This window comes from Aotus nancymaae, unplaced genomic scaffold (assembly GCF_030222135.1).
Source record: "Aotus nancymaae isolate 86718 unplaced genomic scaffold, 86718_ANA_hifiasm-v0.15.2.pri h1tg000064l_1, whole genome shotgun sequence".
NCBI lineage: Eukaryota > Metazoa > Chordata > Mammalia > Primates > Aotidae > Aotus > Aotus nancymaae.
The window spans coordinates 22347048-22365435 of record NW_026988479.1 but is presented as its reverse complement, the minus strand read 5'-3'; the positions used below and the strand labels follow the sequence as shown (position 1 = coordinate 22365435).

General features: G+C 43.7%; 2 protein-coding genes across 3 annotated transcripts in view; one reads left to right on the top strand and one right to left on the bottom strand.

The window, feature by feature from the left end:
- Positions 1-11350, top strand: part of DPYSL3 (dihydropyrimidinase like 3) — a 115060-nt gene extending 103710 nt beyond the window's left edge. For both annotated transcript variants that reach the window (XM_021677456.2, XM_021677458.2), the window contains exons 9-14: positions 2627-2783; positions 3789-3930; positions 5353-5523; positions 6786-6965; positions 8986-9148; positions 10609-11350. In XM_021677456.2, the coding sequence (XP_021533131.2) occupies positions 2627-2783; positions 3789-3930; positions 5353-5523; positions 6786-6965; positions 8986-9148; positions 10609-10697 (902 nt within the window). In that variant the 3' untranslated portion in view covers positions 10698-11350. The remainder of the gene's footprint in view (positions 1-2626; positions 2784-3788; positions 3931-5352; positions 5524-6785; positions 6966-8985; positions 9149-10608) is intronic.
- Positions 11351-16878: 5528 nt separating this feature from the next.
- STK32A (serine/threonine kinase 32A) overlaps positions 16879-18388 on the bottom strand; it is a 151658-nt gene continuing 150148 nt past the window's right edge. Inside the window, exon 13 of the mRNA XM_012456631.2 lies at positions 16879-17646. Within this exon, the coding sequence (XP_012312054.2) occupies positions 17577-17646 (70 nt within the window). The 3' untranslated portion in view covers positions 16879-17576. The remainder of the gene's footprint in view (positions 17647-18388) is intronic.

The window sequence follows — 18388 nt, the reverse complement described above, 5'->3', positions numbered from 1 at the left end:
CAACCTCGGTGTCAGACTCATGGTCTCAGTTGTGAGGCTGGGTAAGGGATGAGTGTAGGTGAGAAGCTGTAGATGTGCAGCTCTGCATTGGGTTGTGAGAGAGGATTTACCAGGCCTGGTGATGCGGTTGCTACCACTGCGTGCCAGTGGCCATTCTGGTGGTGGAGAGGCCCAAGATGCGTGATTCATCTACCAAACTGGCCTGTACATCTCTATGTGTGAGTGACTGCTGTAGCTAAAAATAGTCTCAGCTGATGCTGATGGCTGAGTTTCAGCTGCCTGGCCTTCTGGCACAGGGTGATCCTATTTTTCTTATGAGAGGGGAGGCTTTCACATTGTCTAGACACCCTTCCTAGCTGGCAGATTCTGGGGCACCTCCTTCCTTCCTCTGTTCTCTGTAGGCCTGCTGTTTTCTCCTTAGCTTTTAGAAGTCTCAACTGACATGGCTTGGTTGCTCCACTGAGTATGAGTCATTGGGCGAGAACCAGGAAAGCAGCCCAGTGCTCCTCACTCATTCTTGGAGAAAAGCAAAAAAAAGAAAAAGTAAAAGTGTGTAGGAACTCCCTTCTGCCCTCACCCAGTGCCACACACACCCCTGCTACCCGTGACCACCCACCACCCTCTTATGTCCTCTGTTGAAGCTGCATTCTGCCTGGGACCCATTCTTAGGGTAACCTGGGGGCTGCACTCGGGACAGGGTGTTTTAGTTATATGCTGGTCTTATTTCAAACCTCTTGGAGAAAAATTCCTAACTCTAAGCCTTTTGGCTCAATCCTTTGGCAAGCAGAACTAGTACAGCTGTGTCTCCAGGGTGGAATGGAGGTATTATTTCAGGGATGAAAAACTGGCTGCTGAGATTGAAGTCAGTAAACATCTCATGGACCATCATTCTCGGGGAAACAGTCAAGAATATTCTGAGCAGGACAGATTGTAGCAGTGTTTCCCTCCTGACCAGGATATAATTGAAGTCTCAATGTGTTTAGTCACCAATCATCAGGGCTCTTTAACTGTATGGCTGCTCAGAATTAATATTAGAAAGCTACAATTTAATGAGGAACAGCTATGTACCCTGCACTGAGATAAATACTTCAAATTTTTTATTGTGTAGAGTTCTCAAAGAATTCTGAGAAATAGGCATTATTACCCTTTTTCAGATGAAATTGCATCACAACCTGTTCAGGATCTCCCAGCTGGGAGAGCTAGTATTCAAATCTAGGCATCATTACTATCTTAGCTTCTTTTACTCTCCCATGCTAAACATAGTCCAGAGGGAGAGTTCTTCCACTTGTAAGGTTCTATTTCTTTCAATAGTAGTTGACTGCTTGCTGTGACCTTCATTTCTTCATATCTTTATGGTTCTGCATCCTTTAGTGTGTAAGTATTTTTGGAGAACTCCTGAATTCTCATCACATGGGTCTTTCTACTGCTACCCCAAAAAGCAGGGCTCTCCTATGTGAATCACTGCCATGGCTTCCTTCTTTTGCCCATGGCAGATATTACTAATCAATCATGAGTCTTTTCTACTGAGACATTATTAGAATTCTTCTTTTCATGGAATTCTAGGCAACCATTACCAATTGATTGGAGTTGAAACAAGGCAAAACCTATTTGTAATCCTGGCCCTAGAGTGCAAATTTATGGAGAATCTGACTGTGGAAGATTGAGGACTCAAGTTAAAGAAGCCGAGGGCTTCATAGGGTAGCTTTGGCCCCAGATTTTGGCATAGAGAAACTTGGTACCAACTACCTTGCTATGAGTTAGCATTTGCCTTCTGTATCACTTTCCTTCTTCTTAAAGAATCTCAACAGAAGCTTAGATCAATGCCTTTTCCAATAGCCTTTCCTCCCGCTCCATTGTTTGAGTAGTTAGGCCCCTAATTTTTGAGGCAGAATCTAAGAAGCTAGTCTCATATTTGATGTGTCCTAGGTTATTGGGTGATTTTTAGCAAGTCATCATGTTAGGAGTAACAAACATGACAAAAAAAATCATCATGAGAGTCTGTGATCCACAGGAATGGATTTTACCTTGTGAAACCTAAGCAATTCGTTGTAATGGGAGGATCTAGCAATTCCCAGTGGTGGGGACACATTTGGAATTTGGTGCCTCTACAGTGGGAAGGAGCAACAGGTAAAGAAAGCAATATTTACCAAGCATCCACTAAGTGCCAGATGCTTCACATATGCCATATTTTTTCATTTTCATAAACCTGAGAAGTAGACATCATCTTGTTTCATCAATTTCAGAATATATCTAGTTCAGCCTTGGTATACATGGAACCCATTGCTAGAGCAAGAACTGGAGCACTTCAGTATTTCTGAAATGAGGATGAATCTTAAAATCAATACATATATTTTATTTTGCCTCAAATTTTAATTTGCCTCAAAATTTGAGAATTGACACTGCACCTAAAAACCAATGGCTTCTTTTAATCTAGGGAATACAAACTTGGTCACATTTAGCAGATAGAAAAGCAGAGGCTTAGAAAACGTGGGAACATGGACTTGAACCCAGGTCTGTCTGACTCTGAGCCACAGTCCTGGATAGGCTTAGAGCTAAATTAAATAGGCTGGGCTCATTGCAGCACATACTTTATGCTAACCCCTTGCCTAATTCCTTCCTTTTCCAGGGAATGTGGTCTTTGGCGAGCCGATCACCGCCAGTCTCGGCATAGATGGAACCCATTATTGGAGCAAGAACTGGGCCAAGGCAGCTGCATTCGTGACATCCCCACCCCTGAGCCCTGACCCAACCACTCCTGACTACATCAACTCCTTGCTGGCCAGGTTGGTGCAGGAATGCTCAGCAGCAGGCTTTTTGTGAAAATATCTCTTGGGCCAGCTGGGTTGAGGACTGGAGCAGTCCCATCTATCAGCTAGACTAGAGTTTGCAGTATGAAAAATGTATTGAGAATTCTTTTGCAGTCTTGAGCATAGAAAACAGGCTCTTCCCCATCCTAAACATTAATACAGTTCTAATATTAATAATAGTTAATAGCAGTTAAAACCTATTATGGGGCCAGGTGCGATAACCCACGCCTGCAATCCCGGCACTTTGGGAGGCCAAGGCAGGCAGATCATGAGGTCAGGAGTTCAAGACCAGCCTGATCAACATGGCGAAAACTCGTCCCTACTAAAAATACAAAAATTAGCTGGGCATGATAATGCACGCCTGTAATCCCAGCTACTTGGGAGCTGAGGCAGGAGAGTCGCTTGAATCTGGGAGATGAGGTTGCAGTGAGCTGAGATTCACTCCAGCCTGGGTGACAGAGCGAAACTCCATCTCAAAAAAAAAAAAAAAAAGAACCTTTTATGTGGCAAGATCTATGGTAAGACTAAACTCACAGTCTCATTTGTTTCTTATAATAACTTTATGAGTGAGGCGGTCTTATCACCATTTACATTTACATATGAAGCAACTGAAGGTTGGAGAATCTAAATCATTTGCCTAAGTTTAAATAGTTGGTCATGATGACGATCAAAATTGTAGGGAGACTCCTTTGTTGCCGCCCTCTGCAGACATGTAGGATCGTGACATTGCTCATTTGAGTTCATTTTATGTTGCTACAAAAGAGATGATCTAACTCCACCCCCTCAACTTTCTAGATGGGATAACTGAGTGCAGGGAGGGGAAGAAACTCATCCAAGCTCATATATCTAGTAAGAGGTAGAGGAGGGATTCCAAACTCAAGTAGTCGGAGTCCAGACCCTCACAGTGGACACAAGATTCTAAGCCCCCAGTGTGCCTCCAGCCATCTCTCCTGTTCACATGGACCTTTTCTCCTTTGCCAGTGGGGATCTGCAACTATCTGGGAGTGCCCACTGCACCTTCAGCACTGCCCAGAAGGCAATTGGGAAGGACAACTTCACAGCCATTCCCGAGGGCACCAATGGTGTGGAGGAGCGGATGTCTGTCATCTGGGACAAGGCTGTGGTAAGGGATTGAGGTCATGGGAGGGTGGCCAGGGCCAAAACATCCATGAGCCAGATCAGAACTTCCTGCCACCAGTTGGGCCGGTGACACTGCGAGTCCAGATGGGATCTCAAACCTGCTCAGATGTCTTTGGAACCATGTTGCTCAGGCAATGTGGAAAATTTCCTTCTAGTGTGATGACTCCTAAGGTCTGGCATTCTGAAGGAGGCTTCATCTAGACTTAGGACTAGGAACCAGACATGCAACTCCTTCATCTGAGTACAAATGCCCTGTACTTAAAATAATAGTGATTTAATTCTTTTTGTTTGGAGAGTTTTATGAGTTTTATGACCTTTTTTGAAAGAACTGGATCTAATCCTTTGAAGTGATAAGCAGTGAGTCTGTGTCTAGACCAAAGTCTTCTTGCTTATCAAGGACACCCTGTACTGAGGGCATATGGTCATTCAAGCAATACAAGTGATTATCTCTAAATGTCTTCTGGCAAGTGGCCTGTTTTATTTTCCTTGTTCACATCAAAAGGGCTGACAAAAGAAAATAGCCATTCAAATGAAGACTCTCTCAAAGATTTTAGTAAAATCAGTAATTATCTCATTATTAGATTGATTACTTCTCTATGTTTCATTTTAAAAATCCTAAAAACATTTATGTCACGGTTGTGTATACTAATGCCTCATTACTGTACACAGTGTAATTTCACTGAGTTTCCTTTTTCTTCTTTGTTCCCAGGAAGCTCAGAGCTAGGTTTTAAACTCAGTTCTTTCCGTAGAGAGGCTCTTTGGTTTGAAAAGAGGGAAAATATAAATATTGTTGTCTCTTCTCTCACATGGTGTTTCTTTCTTCATATACTGCAGAGCAGTATGTATATATTTATCCTGCCACTATCTGGAATAGTTCCAAGATAATATATATTTTTAAATTACCAACATGACACATGTTCACTAAGGAATATCTGGAAACTACAGACAAGCACACACTTGAAAGGAAACAAAGTATCTCAATTCCACAGTCTAGGGAACCCATTGTTATCATTTGGGTGTGGTTCTTCCCTATTTATTCTATGCACACAGCATAGGCAAATACAAACACATGTCTACAGGATTGCTTTTACTGTGAACCCTCTATAATCCTTTTTGGAATTAGAAGAGATAAATTAGTAAGTACATGTATGTACATATTTAAAAAATGTGTACTTCAGGAGCAGTAACTTCTGTCTTAAACCATGTGTCTAACCAGTTTGCCTGAGTAGTTATGTCAGCCCAGCTAATTCGAGCTTGCTGAGTGAGGTTCTGTAGCTCACCACCTTTTCAGGTGGCTTGTCTTTGTATTTCTGTGCCTTTGTGGTTGTCTTTCTCTGCGTTCAGAAGCCCTGAATTGATATATATGTAGCTATAGCTATAGATATAATTTCTTATATTTTCATAGGCCACAGGGAAAATGGATGAAAACCAGTTTGTGGCTGTGACAAGCACAAACGCCGCCAAGATCTTCAACCTGTATCCCCGCAAGGGAAGAATATCTGTGGGTTCTGACAGCGACCTGGTCATCTGGGACCCAGATGCTGTGAAGATCGTCTCTGCCAAGAACCACCAGTCTGTAAGGCTTGCGCTGGTGGGAGTGGAGTAAAACGGAGAATGCCCGCAAGAAACTTGGTCAGGAGAAATGTGTTTATGTGGTGCACCAGGGTAGTTAGACTAGGACGGGTTGCAATAACAATCCATCCTCTAAAACTCAGTGGCTCAAAACCTCAACTGTGTTTCTTCTGCTTTCCAAAGCAAGGGGGTCAGCAGATGGGCCCTTCCCATCCCAGTCACTCAGGGACAGAGGCTGATAGAGTCTCTCTCTCTACACATGTTTTCATGATTGCTGAGACAGCAGAACATGACCTGGTAAATGGTCTACTGGCTCTGAAATCTTCCCCTAGACATGGTGTACATCACTGCCTCTCACATGGCACTGGTCTTAGCCAGTCCTGTGGCCATACCTAACCTCCAAAAGTCAGGACATGCAATGATTCCTTGTGCCTGGAAAGAGAAAGAATGGGAAATAATTTGTGAACAGCACTGATGACTTCCTCATGAGGAGTTTCACATGGAGGATGATAATTAAAGCCCACTACCTAACAAAAATGGGCTTGACATTGTTAATAAAAATAACTAATATTTTTAAGCACTTATGTTTCAGGCACTGTGCTTTTAATTCACTGGATTTCCGTAGTAATCGTCTACAGATAGGGACTACTATTATCCTCCATTTTATAATTCAAAAATTGGAGGTACGGAAAAATTAAATAATTTATGCAGCAAGCAAATGGTGAAGCTAGCATTGAAACCCAGACAAGCTGACTCCAAACTGATGTTCTTAATTACTTGGCAGTACAGTAATGCCTCTTGCTGGTTGAATAAATGAAGGAGGGAGGGAGAAATCCCATTTTTGGTAGTAATGGCCTTTGCTTAAACATTGTGTCATCTCATGTTATTCAATTTGGAGCTAGAGGGACCTAAAGGCCACATAACCTCTCTGCGCACCCGCTTAATACAAGATGGTGATGTACAGCATCCCGAATAGTTATGCAGCTTCTCTTTAAACACTACCCATGACAAAAGTTGACTTCCACTTGAGGACCTTAATAAATAAAGACCGAACACTTCTTTTTTGCTGGGAAGTTCAGTCTTTCGTTAGCAAATCTGTCTCCTGGTGTCTTCTACACACTGGAAGCTTGCAGATTCATGGTGAGCTTTTCCTGGCTTACCTGGTGAATCAGCAGCAAATGGCACTGAAGTTCTCAAGGATAGAAGGTACTCACATTCCTCTTTCTGTACCCTTACTGTGGCTTTTCTCCTCACCCCTGCCTCTAGGCCGCAGAGTACAACATCTTTGAAGGGATGGAGCTGCGCGGGGCTCCTCTGGTGGTCATCTGCCAGGGCAAGATCATGCTGGAAGATGGCAACCTGCATGTGACACAGGGGGCCGGCCGCTTCATCCCCTGCAGCCCGTTCTCTGACTATGTCTATAAGCGCATCAAAGCCCGGAGGAAGGTAAGAAGCTCGGGCGCTCCAAGGTGGTGCAGGGGCTTTGTGTCCCATTCACATGCAGGGTAGTAACCATGAACAGAGGGTACTGTGATCTCTAGACTGTCACAGAGAAATTCAATGACAGTCTTGTCCCCAAGAACAACCGCACAGACTTAAGGTACTATTAAAGAGAGTTTTGAAAACTTTTGGCCAAACAGAGTTTTTTCCCAAATTTTTATAGCTCTTTCTTTAAAATAATTTAAAATTTGGATAATTCAAAATAAGGTCTGCATATTTTTTAAAAAATGAATTACTTTTAATGTCTGAAGGTAAGAACCAAGAATCCGCACCACACGTCTCTGTCTCATTCTGCCCAGTATTGCTGCACAGGAGCAAGTGCTTACAACTGTTAGCTACTGTGTTTTCTGTAAATTCTTATTTGTTTCTCTGATTTTATACATAAACACACAGAGATATGTATGTATATGTATAAGTGTATGGATACATACACATGTGCAAATGTGTGCATGTGTATAAAAATGGAGGTGCAGAGAAATTAAATATATATTTACAATATATGTATATTTATATATATTTAATATATAACAACATATAAATACATGAAGAAACGTATTGATATATTTATATAGTTTATATTGCAACAATACAATAAATATAAATAAAGATATTAAAATTATGTAAATGTATATAAATATATTTACATATTTATATTTACTGTATTTATTGTATTGTGCTTTTTATACACGCACTGTATATATACACACACACACACACATACATATGTGTATGTGTATGTATGTATATATACATACACACACACAAACAGGGCAGCTCTAGTTGATTCAGGGTATGAGGTCCAGAACTCCCTTTTCACCTTTCTCTCCTCCCCTTACTGATCTCTAGGTCACCTTCATATATATGTGAGTGCTGTGCTCCCTGAGACAAGCTTAGCCCTACCCTAGGACTGTGGAATTTGAGCTCAGCATTCCAGTTTAGGCCTAATAGAGAAGAGGGAGACCTCCCCAGTATTGCTTCTTTATTTCTATGAGTGTGATTTAGATTCTGAAACCAGAGAATTGTTGATGATCTGGAGTTCTGGATTTTGGGGAGTATAGATACAGTCATCACATCACCAGAATCAGCCTCTGCACATTTGATGAACTCTGCTTTTGTGCCGGCACTTGAGTCGCTAACAGGGAAGGAGGCTCTGACAGAACTTCTTATGATGATCCGTCCTGCACGGTCAGGCTCATCTAGAAGTGCGTCCTCATTGCCTCCCCTCTGGCCAAGGTTAAGAAATGGGTGGAGGTTGTGTACCAGCTGTGCCACTGCTGTGGGTGGTCTTGAAATGTTTGTCTAATAGACTGCAAGCCCCTTTGCGGGAGGTACCGTTTCCCATGACCAAAAGCAGAACATGTGCTGGGTGGAAGTTGCTGACTGGCTCCACAGTCCCAGGGCAAGTTCACAGCCGCCACAGCCAGGGGTCAGTGGGTCAGACCACAGATGCTCACTTCAAGGCCTGCCCACCCTGATCTGTGCTGAAGAGTGTGAGGGTGGAATTCCCTTATGATCCCATCACAGTCAGCACCTATGACCTCATGTCATGAACCTACCCTTCCAATCCCTCTGCTCCAGCTGTACTGCTGTTCTTCTGTTTCATAATGATTCCCACTTCCACTCTCTGCCCTTGCTCTTCTCCCTGCTGGCTACACTGTCATCCACACCACTCCCCAGTATCACCCCAGCCTCCTCCATCTGGCAACCCCAAAGCAAGGCCCTTTGATCCTTCAGATTGAAGCTCCACTATTTAGAAGGGCCTTCACTGACCACCTCCATTGTCACTCTATCATGATACCCTCCTTTATTTATTTTCTACTACTTCTCCCTTCCTCAAATTATCTTTATTATTATTAATTCCTGGCTCCCACTACACACACTCTATTCACTAATATATTTATACTACCTAGAACAGACCTTAAAATGCTGAATAAATGAATGACGACATGCTCTTCTCTGGCTGCAGATGGCAGACCTGCATGCTGTCCCGAGGGGCATGTATGATGGGCCTGTGTTTGACCTGACCACCACCCCCAAGGGGGGCACTCCCGCGGGCTCTGCTCGAGGCTCTCCTACTCGGCCGAACCCACCTGTGAGGAATCTTCATCAATCGGGATTTAGCCTGTCAGGTGAGTGGGACAGACTCATGAAAAGATGAGAGAGTGGGGAAGGGGAAGATCAGTGCTCTGAGGCCAGAGGGTGTTTCTGAGAACTCAACCTGAATGCATTTTCTAGCCCAGCGCTGGTGTCAACTTGAGGGTGGTTACTGGGGCAAGCAGGAAGAGGTTACTGAATCAACAGGGGTCCCGGTAAGAAAGTAAGACAAGGCAGTCAGGCTGAAGGCTAGGTTTAAATGGTGACTGATTCTTCCTAGAGATTGGCCCTGGTTGGGGGCGGGGGGTCGGGGGAGCTGATCCCTTCTATGAATTGATAGTGATTTCCTACATTAGCCTATGAGCGCTATGCAACATAGTGTGTTTTCTTTATTTGCCCAGATTAAAAGATAGTGTAGATTATTTTTGTGCTCAAATCGCAGTAGCATCTTCTAACCTAGGATTTTTATTACATTCTCCTTTTCGTGGTAATTAGAATAATGCTAACTCTAGCTACCACTGACTGAACATCAACTATGTGTAGCCATGTGATTAGTCTTAACTATTCTTTAAGAACTCTCTGATATATATGGAAATATATATTATATATATATATACACACACACATATATAAAGAAAATAAACATTCAGTTGCTCCATAACCAATCGTCTTAAAATGAAGAAAAACAAATGTAGATTCACATTTCTATAATGAATAATTTAAATGTGAAGAAAGTAGATAACAAGAAAGGAAAGACATTTAAAGGTAAAATTACAGCATATGAGAAAAAGGTAAGGAATGGGAGAAACAGAAAAACAGGAGAAAGAGGTAAGGAGACCTAGGGGAGGAAAAACAAAGGAAAAGAGTTAAAAGTTTCGAGGTAACTTTGCCAGAGGTCACATTCTGCTAGTCAAGAAATTTTTTTCAAGGTTTTTGCCATTTTTTTGTTGTTCTCTGGCTACCTTAATTCTTAAGCTTTTAGAGGCTCCTTTCTGAATAGACCCAAGCACACATTGGTATTTCTTTTTATGCTGTTGTCACAGAGACCTGACCATCACCACTTTGCACTGTCAGACCTTGGGCAAGTGACCTAACCTTTCAGAACCTCAGTTATCTCCTCCGTAGAACAGATAAGAGTCCTCGCAAACCAGGCTGGTGAGGATTAAAGGAGATGATTGGTTAAGCACCTCAAACGTTGCCTGCCACAAGGAGTGTCACATCCTTATCATTGTTCTTCTTCCCAGTATTATTATCATGCTCTGGGTCAGTTGAAATCTAGATAAGAACTTGGCTTTTCTTACCAGAGGTAGTTTTCCGGGCCATATGAAAAGTCTAGAAGATCTGACAGACTGGAATGAAAGTTTCTTGGGAGGTGAGGCCAGCAAGGCACTAAATATCTTGCTCTCTTAAAATTAACCCAGTTTCTCTCTTGCCCACACCCCCCTACCCCCAACCCCGTTTTTTTCCTCTCCTGGGAATTTATTTCCAACTGCAGGCACCCAAGTGGATGAGGGGGTTCGCTCAGCCAGCAAGCGCATCGTGGCGCCCCCAGGCGGCCGTTCTAATATTACATCTCTGAGTTAAGCAAGCCTTTCCTTAAAGAGGGGGGCAGAAGCAAGAAGAGATTTTTTTGAAGCCAAAATGGTACACCGATATTTAAGAAGGAAAGCGAATCCAAACGGTTGCGATCTAAAGAATCAATAAGCCTCAAGCCTTATGTTTCTCCAATGTTACGCTCGCTTGCCTAGCTTTACGAATATTGCTTTGTTTTCTGTTTATGCATAGCCTTGATTTGTTTGATCCCCCTCCCCTCATTTACATGCATGCAATCAGACAGGCCACTAAGGTAAAAGAGTCTGCTCTATCATAGTGTTGAGAGCGTGTGTAGTGCTGCATCTTATGACAAGGGGACAGACAAGCTGGGACGTCAGGGAAATAAACAAAAGGGACGCAGGTTATTTGGGGTGAGTGGGTGGTGGGAGCCTGGAGCAAGCTGGAGGGTGCAGAGGGGCTGGGGTAGGGCATGTAGGAGGGAGGTGGGTGGGCAGGTGAGCGGAAGGGGTGTTGTATATTGTGTTGATGACGTTCGTTATTTCCATGGAAGATAGCCGCTTGTGGCAGCTGTCACATTACCATAGCCTCCTGGGGTTTGCGGAGAAGGCAGGCAGTCTTTGGGTTCTGTTCCCCTACAAGTAAATTTTGTTTCTTTGAACATTTATTAAAACACCAAAATCCAATCATTTCTTTCACCTGCTTGATTGTGCCAGTGTTTGCTCGGGCCTCTATCTCAGTGTTGCTTTCAAATCCTTCTCTTTCCTGGGTTGGGAAGGCCAGGCAGGGACAGAACAAATGACACTTCTCTTCCTCTTGCCCTCCCTGCCTCTTTGGTGCTCTTAAAAGCCAGCAGCTGAGAACACAGCACAGGCCCCGAGGGTGAGGGTGCCCACATCTTAAAGACGCCTCCTAAACATGGCGAGCTCATCTCTCACTCTTCTGTCTTTGCAAACCGAAAAGAGTGTGATGCTTCTGGCATCCCAAGTTAGGATTTTAGCTCAGACGAGGCAGAATGAAGGACCTCTCTTACAGGCAGTTCGTGTTTGATTCTCTTGATCTCGTGAGATCCTGTCACATCCATGATAAACAGGATTTTTTTTTGAAAGTTTTTATTAGGTGTTCCCTAACTTTTACTAGTAATAGGTAATTTCAGTTATGTGGGAGTCAAGCAGGGATTTGGGAAAGCCAAAGCCAGTCTTGAGCAGAGGGAGCACGTTTTGTGGCCCTGGTTCCATCTTTCCATTCTAAACCATCTGTTTCCCCTTCCATTAGCAGAAACTCTGGGGGAACTTTGTCTCAGTCTTAGAATTTCCGCAAGTGAGTGGAAGTGACATGATGCAGCTTCCCCTTGGGGCACCTAAAAGAAATTAGTGTGGAGTGCCTGCATCTACCTTGTCTGTCAGAGTTGAATGTCCCTTTCCCAATCATGCTGCTTCTGAAAATTCAGTTTTGGAGCAAGTCCTGTGAGCAAGGTAAGAATCTATAGAACCAAGATGCTTATTTTCAGGAGAAACACATTCAGCCTGGGATCAGACTTTCATGCTCTGGGGAATCCAGGTGGTAGCACCTGTAACCCTGTGTACTAAGTACTTTGAAGAGAAGAGCAGGCCTCAGACACCTTTTAAGTGCTTAGGAGAAACCAGTATCTCTGACTGCAGGTTTGAATAAGTTGAAGACCAGAGAAAAGTACACACTGGGCTACAAAGGAATTTGGAGATAGCCAAGGAAGAGGATTGCCCCTAACAAGCTACCTTCTCTGTTCAAATCATGAAAAAAGACTATTTCCCCTTAGAATAGGGAATCTTGCTGTTTTAAAGCTCTCGTGGTGCTTCTCTTTTAAGGGAAATATAGTAAAAGGGAACATGTAGCTCTTAATTTACAATTCAAAGATTTGGGGGTCTGTCGGAGAACTCAGAATAACAGTTTTCTGTGCAGAGAGTTTGCCAGATCTGAAGCATGTACCTCATTGGCTGGGCTGTACTTTGGGATAGGTTGCAGTACCAGCCACAACCACCAGAGAGAGGAAAAGACACACACATAAACCCGCTTCCGAGCTTCCACTTCTGCACCATCTGCTCTGCTGTTACCCAGCCCCTGAGTCCGACTCATCCCTGCACAACCTCTCTGGGCCATGAAGATAAGTCTTTCATGGCCAAATTGGTCAGCCACACTGCCCTTGGGACTTCCAAAGTGAACTATTCCACCAGAACCTTTGATTCTGCACAAGCTTTCCTTGCTGTGGAAACGACCCCGGAATGCCCTCAAGAGGCAACACATGAGCTAAGGAAGCCTCTCTTTCTTCACTTATCATTACTAACTCTCCAAGCATAGACATCCCTGGGAATTGCGAGTATAACTCCCACTATTTTCATGAGTACCAAGTGATATGCTATTTGAGTTAAAATTTGTATTCAGATTTGTTCCATTTCATAAGATACATCAAATAGCCCAATACAAAAGGTTTAGGAGAAGAAAACGGTGGTGAGTCCTGGCCCTTTTCGGATTCACTGGCACCTCGTGCAAGTGGAGGAAGGCACGCTGCATCTTCTGTCTCATTCCCAAACCGTCCTTTGCCATCTCATCCCTTGGCCTGCCCGCCCCCAACCCCGAGGATGCCCCCGCCATCCCTCCAACCTTTTCACATTGCCTCTGAACAAAGATGGCAATCCATCCTGGTTCTCTCTGAGGGCCATGGGCTTGAGTAGTGAGGAGGGTGTTTGTGACGTTGTTAAATCAGTTACCCCTAGTAGAGATATTTCTTTTACCTCTAAGTTTTCTAGAAATAGGATTATAGTCATCCTGAAAATGGGTTTCCTTCAAAATCCCTCGGCCTTGTCCTTCATGACTATACCCAGAGTGTCACGCTTCCACAAAGGGCTGTCGCCTGATCTTGGATTTTCACTCATCGCTGAGAAGCCCTTTCCAACAGGGTGGGCAATTTTCATCTTCATTGCCACAAGCTTCCCAGGCTTTCTCCCCTGGAGAACTCCAGCTTGAGTCCCAGATACACTCATGGGCTGCCCTGGGCAGCCAGCATTCATTGTAAGTTCCCTCTTTGAAAACTGGTGTGTGGGTGTTCAGTTCTGTGTCTGGTGGATATGGACAGACAGTAAATCTCCCGTGATCTGTGCTAGCTGTGAGGCAGCTCTGGAACGTGAAGAGCTGTTTGGTTTGAACCGTGAAGAAAACTGTGTTTTGAGTTTAGCTGAGATTAAAGAAAAAAAAGTCATCAAGTGACTGTTAATGTAAACCTGGTTATTAAAATAACAATGAAATTACCAACATTGTTCTCCAGTCTTCTTCTTTGTGTGATGTGCCTTTTCATCTATAATATTAAAATTGCACAGTAGATCTGAAAGGGTTAGGAAGAGGGGAAGGCAGATCTGGTGATAACAGAGTTATTGGGAGAAAACTTGGGGGCTTCTATTTTTGAGATTGAGTTGTTAGTTTTGGCCACCAAGCTTGATGGCCATTTTAAAACTTTGGAGAATGAGTAAGTTTTTTTTCTTCTGTGGATCATCAAATTTAGTATTATGTGCCATTTGGGATAAATCTAGCTGAGTCCAGAACAGAGCCTTAAAGCTTTTTGTTTTGGGGTTTTGTTTCTTTGGTCATTCCCCTAAAGCCTTGCGATTTGATTGTTTTGTAAGCATTTCTGCTTCTTTTTAATAGCCTAGACTTGGAGAAAAACTCAAACTACGCCCATACCAAAGTATATTCTTTAGCGAATGGATTCCAAGGAGTCAAATGAGGGTTCGGAATCATTATTTGCTGTGTTCACTCTTCTGAGAGCTTTCAGGTATGTATCAGCAACTTGAAAACTCTGAGAAATCCTATGATGAAGTCTTTCAAACTTTGCCTAATTCAGGGTTCTGGAACTTTTGCCTGCCAAACATCCCACCAAACCTATTACGCTACACCCTTTTGAGGGAAACTCTGCTGAGTCCACTTCCAATTTGTTGTGCAGATCATATTTTCACTGCAAAGGTTAAACTAGTTTCCTGGGGGGAGATTGGAAAGTGGAATTTTAAAGTCAGATGCAACCACATAGTTCAATCAGGCAGACTCCAGTGTAGCTGGATCCAAGTGCTAGACCCTGGCATCAGAGCATTGCTTCTTTCCACACTGAAGGCCTTGTGTGCCTTCAATAAGTGAAGGAAAGCTAAGCTTTTTTAAAATTTTATTTTTTTTTTGAGACGAGTCTCCCTCTGTTGCCCAGGCTGGAGTGCAGTGGCGCCATCTCGGCTCACTATAACCTCCACTTCCTGGGTTCAGGCGATTCTCCTGCCTCAGCCTCCTGAGTAGCTGGGACTAGAGGCACATGCCACCACAACCCAACTAATTTGTATTTTCAGTAGAGACAAGGTTTCACCATGTTGGCCAGGCTGGTCTTAAACTCTTGTCCTCAAGTAATCTGCCTGCCTCGGCCTCTCCAAATGCTGGGATTACAGGTGTGAGCCACCACGCCTGGCCAAGAAAGCTTTATTTATGTGGGACAAAGTTGGTTGTCAACATCTCCAGGTTTTTATTTCACCTGCTTAGTAACCTCTGAAGAGGGAGAGAGTCCCTCAGTTCCAGCCGAAAAGACTGATTCAGTCTGGCTTGGGGCATGTGCTCACCATTGACCTAGTCACTGTGGCCAGAAGAGCACATGGGACTAATTGGACACACCAGATAACATACCAGCCCCTGAGCCACCTGAACCACATGGACTCCCAGTAGCTCCACAAAGAAAATCAATTTGTGATAACTGAAGAGGGATCCACGCAAGGAAGGCAAAAAGAGCAGTGGCCATGGCACCCATTCGCAAACTTGTAGGCGTGAATGTTTTGCCCGGTGATGTGGAGTTGGGACGGGCACGGGGGAGATGGGATGCCAGGGGATGGCCATTTCTGATTAATTGCTTTTGTATGTGATGAGCTCCTGTGGGTTTGATACAACAATGCCCTTGTTACAGGAGCATAGGGTGATTATACCTTTTAACACAGAAGCTCAGAATCCCAATCAACAGCTACTCTTAAGTACATAAAGAATTATTTGCAGTTGAAGTTCAAGTTTTGATGTTTAATAAGCTTTTGTTTATAGACCCGTTTTATGGCTCTAACTCAGGATTGGTGAAGCACCTCTCCCTGCTCATGACCAAGGCAGCAGCTGAGCTCTGTTTCGGATTTGAGTGGGTTTAAAGGGAATAGTCAGCACTTAAACTCAGGATGCAGGAATCTGAAAGGGATGAAGTGGTTTTCCTTTTAAATGGTGAAAGATACACGTTGACTTTCACATCTCTTCCTTCAGGCTGGAAGTGTTCAGTGGCTGAGTCAGGTTGGCCAGGTGGGGAATGAGAATACTCCTTGTTAGTAGGACTAACAAGGGCCCTCTGGTTCCAAACAACTTTCTGGAATCAGCTCTTCTACCACCAACCCGTCACAAAGGAGACCCCAACCATGAGCAGGAGATGGGGGATAAAAAGGTCAAAGTAGCCTGCGAAAATGAGATCACATGCTTAAGGCTGGTACTCTTCAGAATCTGAAGAGTTCTAGATACTACCCTTTGCTCAGATGGCTGCTGGACACACAACGGGACACTTAACGTGACCTGGACAACAGGGTACTTCGCATGCAGGACTTTGGAGGCCACAAAACTTAGAAGACCCTGCTATTTCAGGACAAGCCCAGGGAGCCAGCGGCTTGCTGGCTGCCCACCCACTGTGGGTCTAATAGGGGTGACAGTTTCCTTTGTTCTCTCCTGAGACAGGTAGCTTTTAGCTGCAAGAGTTCAGAGCTGCCCGTTAATTTCTGTCCCAGATTATGGACCTTAGAACATTTACCTGCTGCTTTGGTAGATGGAATGGGGCACGGATGTTGAGGGGTAGGAAGGCAGAGTGCTGAAGAAAGACATGCATAGGCTGCCCATGGACTTAGGGGCATAGTGAAAGGCAGAAACTGGAATTCTGGGCTATGTTCCCTAAGATGTGAATATTGGAGGGGTCAGGTTTTTTAGTTTTTATACATGTGGATCAGGTTAACTGTACTGCATTCCACATCTCTGTTGTAGAATATTATTTCTGGTAAGGGACATTCCTCACAACAGGAAATAGACATAAGAACAGGTTACTTTGGGCACCCCCAATGCTATCTCTTGGGAAAACAATTACACACACACACACACACGCACACGCACAGACACAGTTGACAGAAGGGTCAGTGGCTCACTGTTTACAGAAGACATTTTAATACACATAGGCACATTTATATTGTATATGCTACAGCTCAAGAGAAGCACTTGTTTTCCATTTGAGGGCTCCAGATCAGCTACCTGTTCACAACAGCACAGATAAGTGAAGTTTGGAATTTTAAAATCAGTGTTTAGTATCAGTCAGACACACTGAATTTGTAAGAAACAGGAATCACAGCAGGAAATAGGATTTGTGTAGACAATACAGGGACAACTAGGTACTGAAACAGACTTGCAATGCTTTTCATGCCTTTTCGTTCAGCTTTTGAAGAGCTAAAGCCTTAGCGTTACTACATCAGCCGCAAGCGGCAACACTGATTCCTACCAGCTACATTAATACTCTTTCCCTACTTATTCATCCATCCAATCTACAAAAGCTATGATAATAGAACATCTAGTTGGTTCTGGTTAAAACTTTACTAACAGAAGAAACCTAATCATTAATAAATTAGATTACCATACTTAACTTAGCAATGCTCTATGCTGGTCGATCTTCATTCCTAGCATGACCTCAGGCAAAACCAGGTCACCGTGGAAGTGGGTTAGCCATTAGCAGAGCACTTTCTTCTGTGGAATTAGGACTGTGGCAGAAGTGGCGGGGCTTGACTGCCCCACCCATCTACTAGAGGTCACCCAGGCTGCACTGGAGATGGGCAGCTCTGTCACAGTGCAAGAGCCTTATAGCCGGGGTGCTCCTGGACTCAGAATCTGCTCAGACTTTTCAGATGCTCCATACAGGCAAGGGAAGCTGCCGGGAGAAAAAGATTCAGGCGTACCAGGCAAAAGGATTGAATAGTCATCTTGTTTTCTAAAATCACAGCTCTAAGCCTTGGTTATCACGACTCCAGAAGAGACATGTTCCACCTAGTGGGATATTAACGTTTAGCCCAAGTTATTGAATAAAACCAAAGGATCCGATGTCAACAACTAGCAATAATCATAAGGATTTAGGAAAAGTTTTAAATTTTGGGAAAGGTTTTTGTTCTCAGGTTTAAAATGCACCGTGGTGGGAGGTGCTTGGAATCAGTAGTTCTGCACTGTCAGATACCAGGGTTTTGCTTTTCAAACTTGAAACACAGTGTGTCATTCACCTGCCTAGCACTAGAAATCCTTCTTACTCTCTGAGCCTTTGCTCTCTCATCTGCACATCCATGGTTCCTAAAAGCCCACAGAGATGCTTCAGTCACAGAAATAGCTCACTGGAAATAAAACTAGGGATTCAGACTACAGAGACTGTATCGGGTTCCCATCCAATTATAAAGGTATATGTGTGAAATGGCAGTATGGCTTAACTCTCATCACGATGGAGATCCTAATGCTTCCACTGCTCTTTGGTAAGCATAAGTATAGAAAAACTTCCCAAAGCCTCTCCTTGGGAAGGATGCAATCAAGGTCACAGCCAGAGGAAGAACCCGGTTACTTAGGGAGGTAAGTCCACAGCAAATCAGGGCTTGAATCAAAAAAATGAAGGATGGAAGTAAACAAGCAAG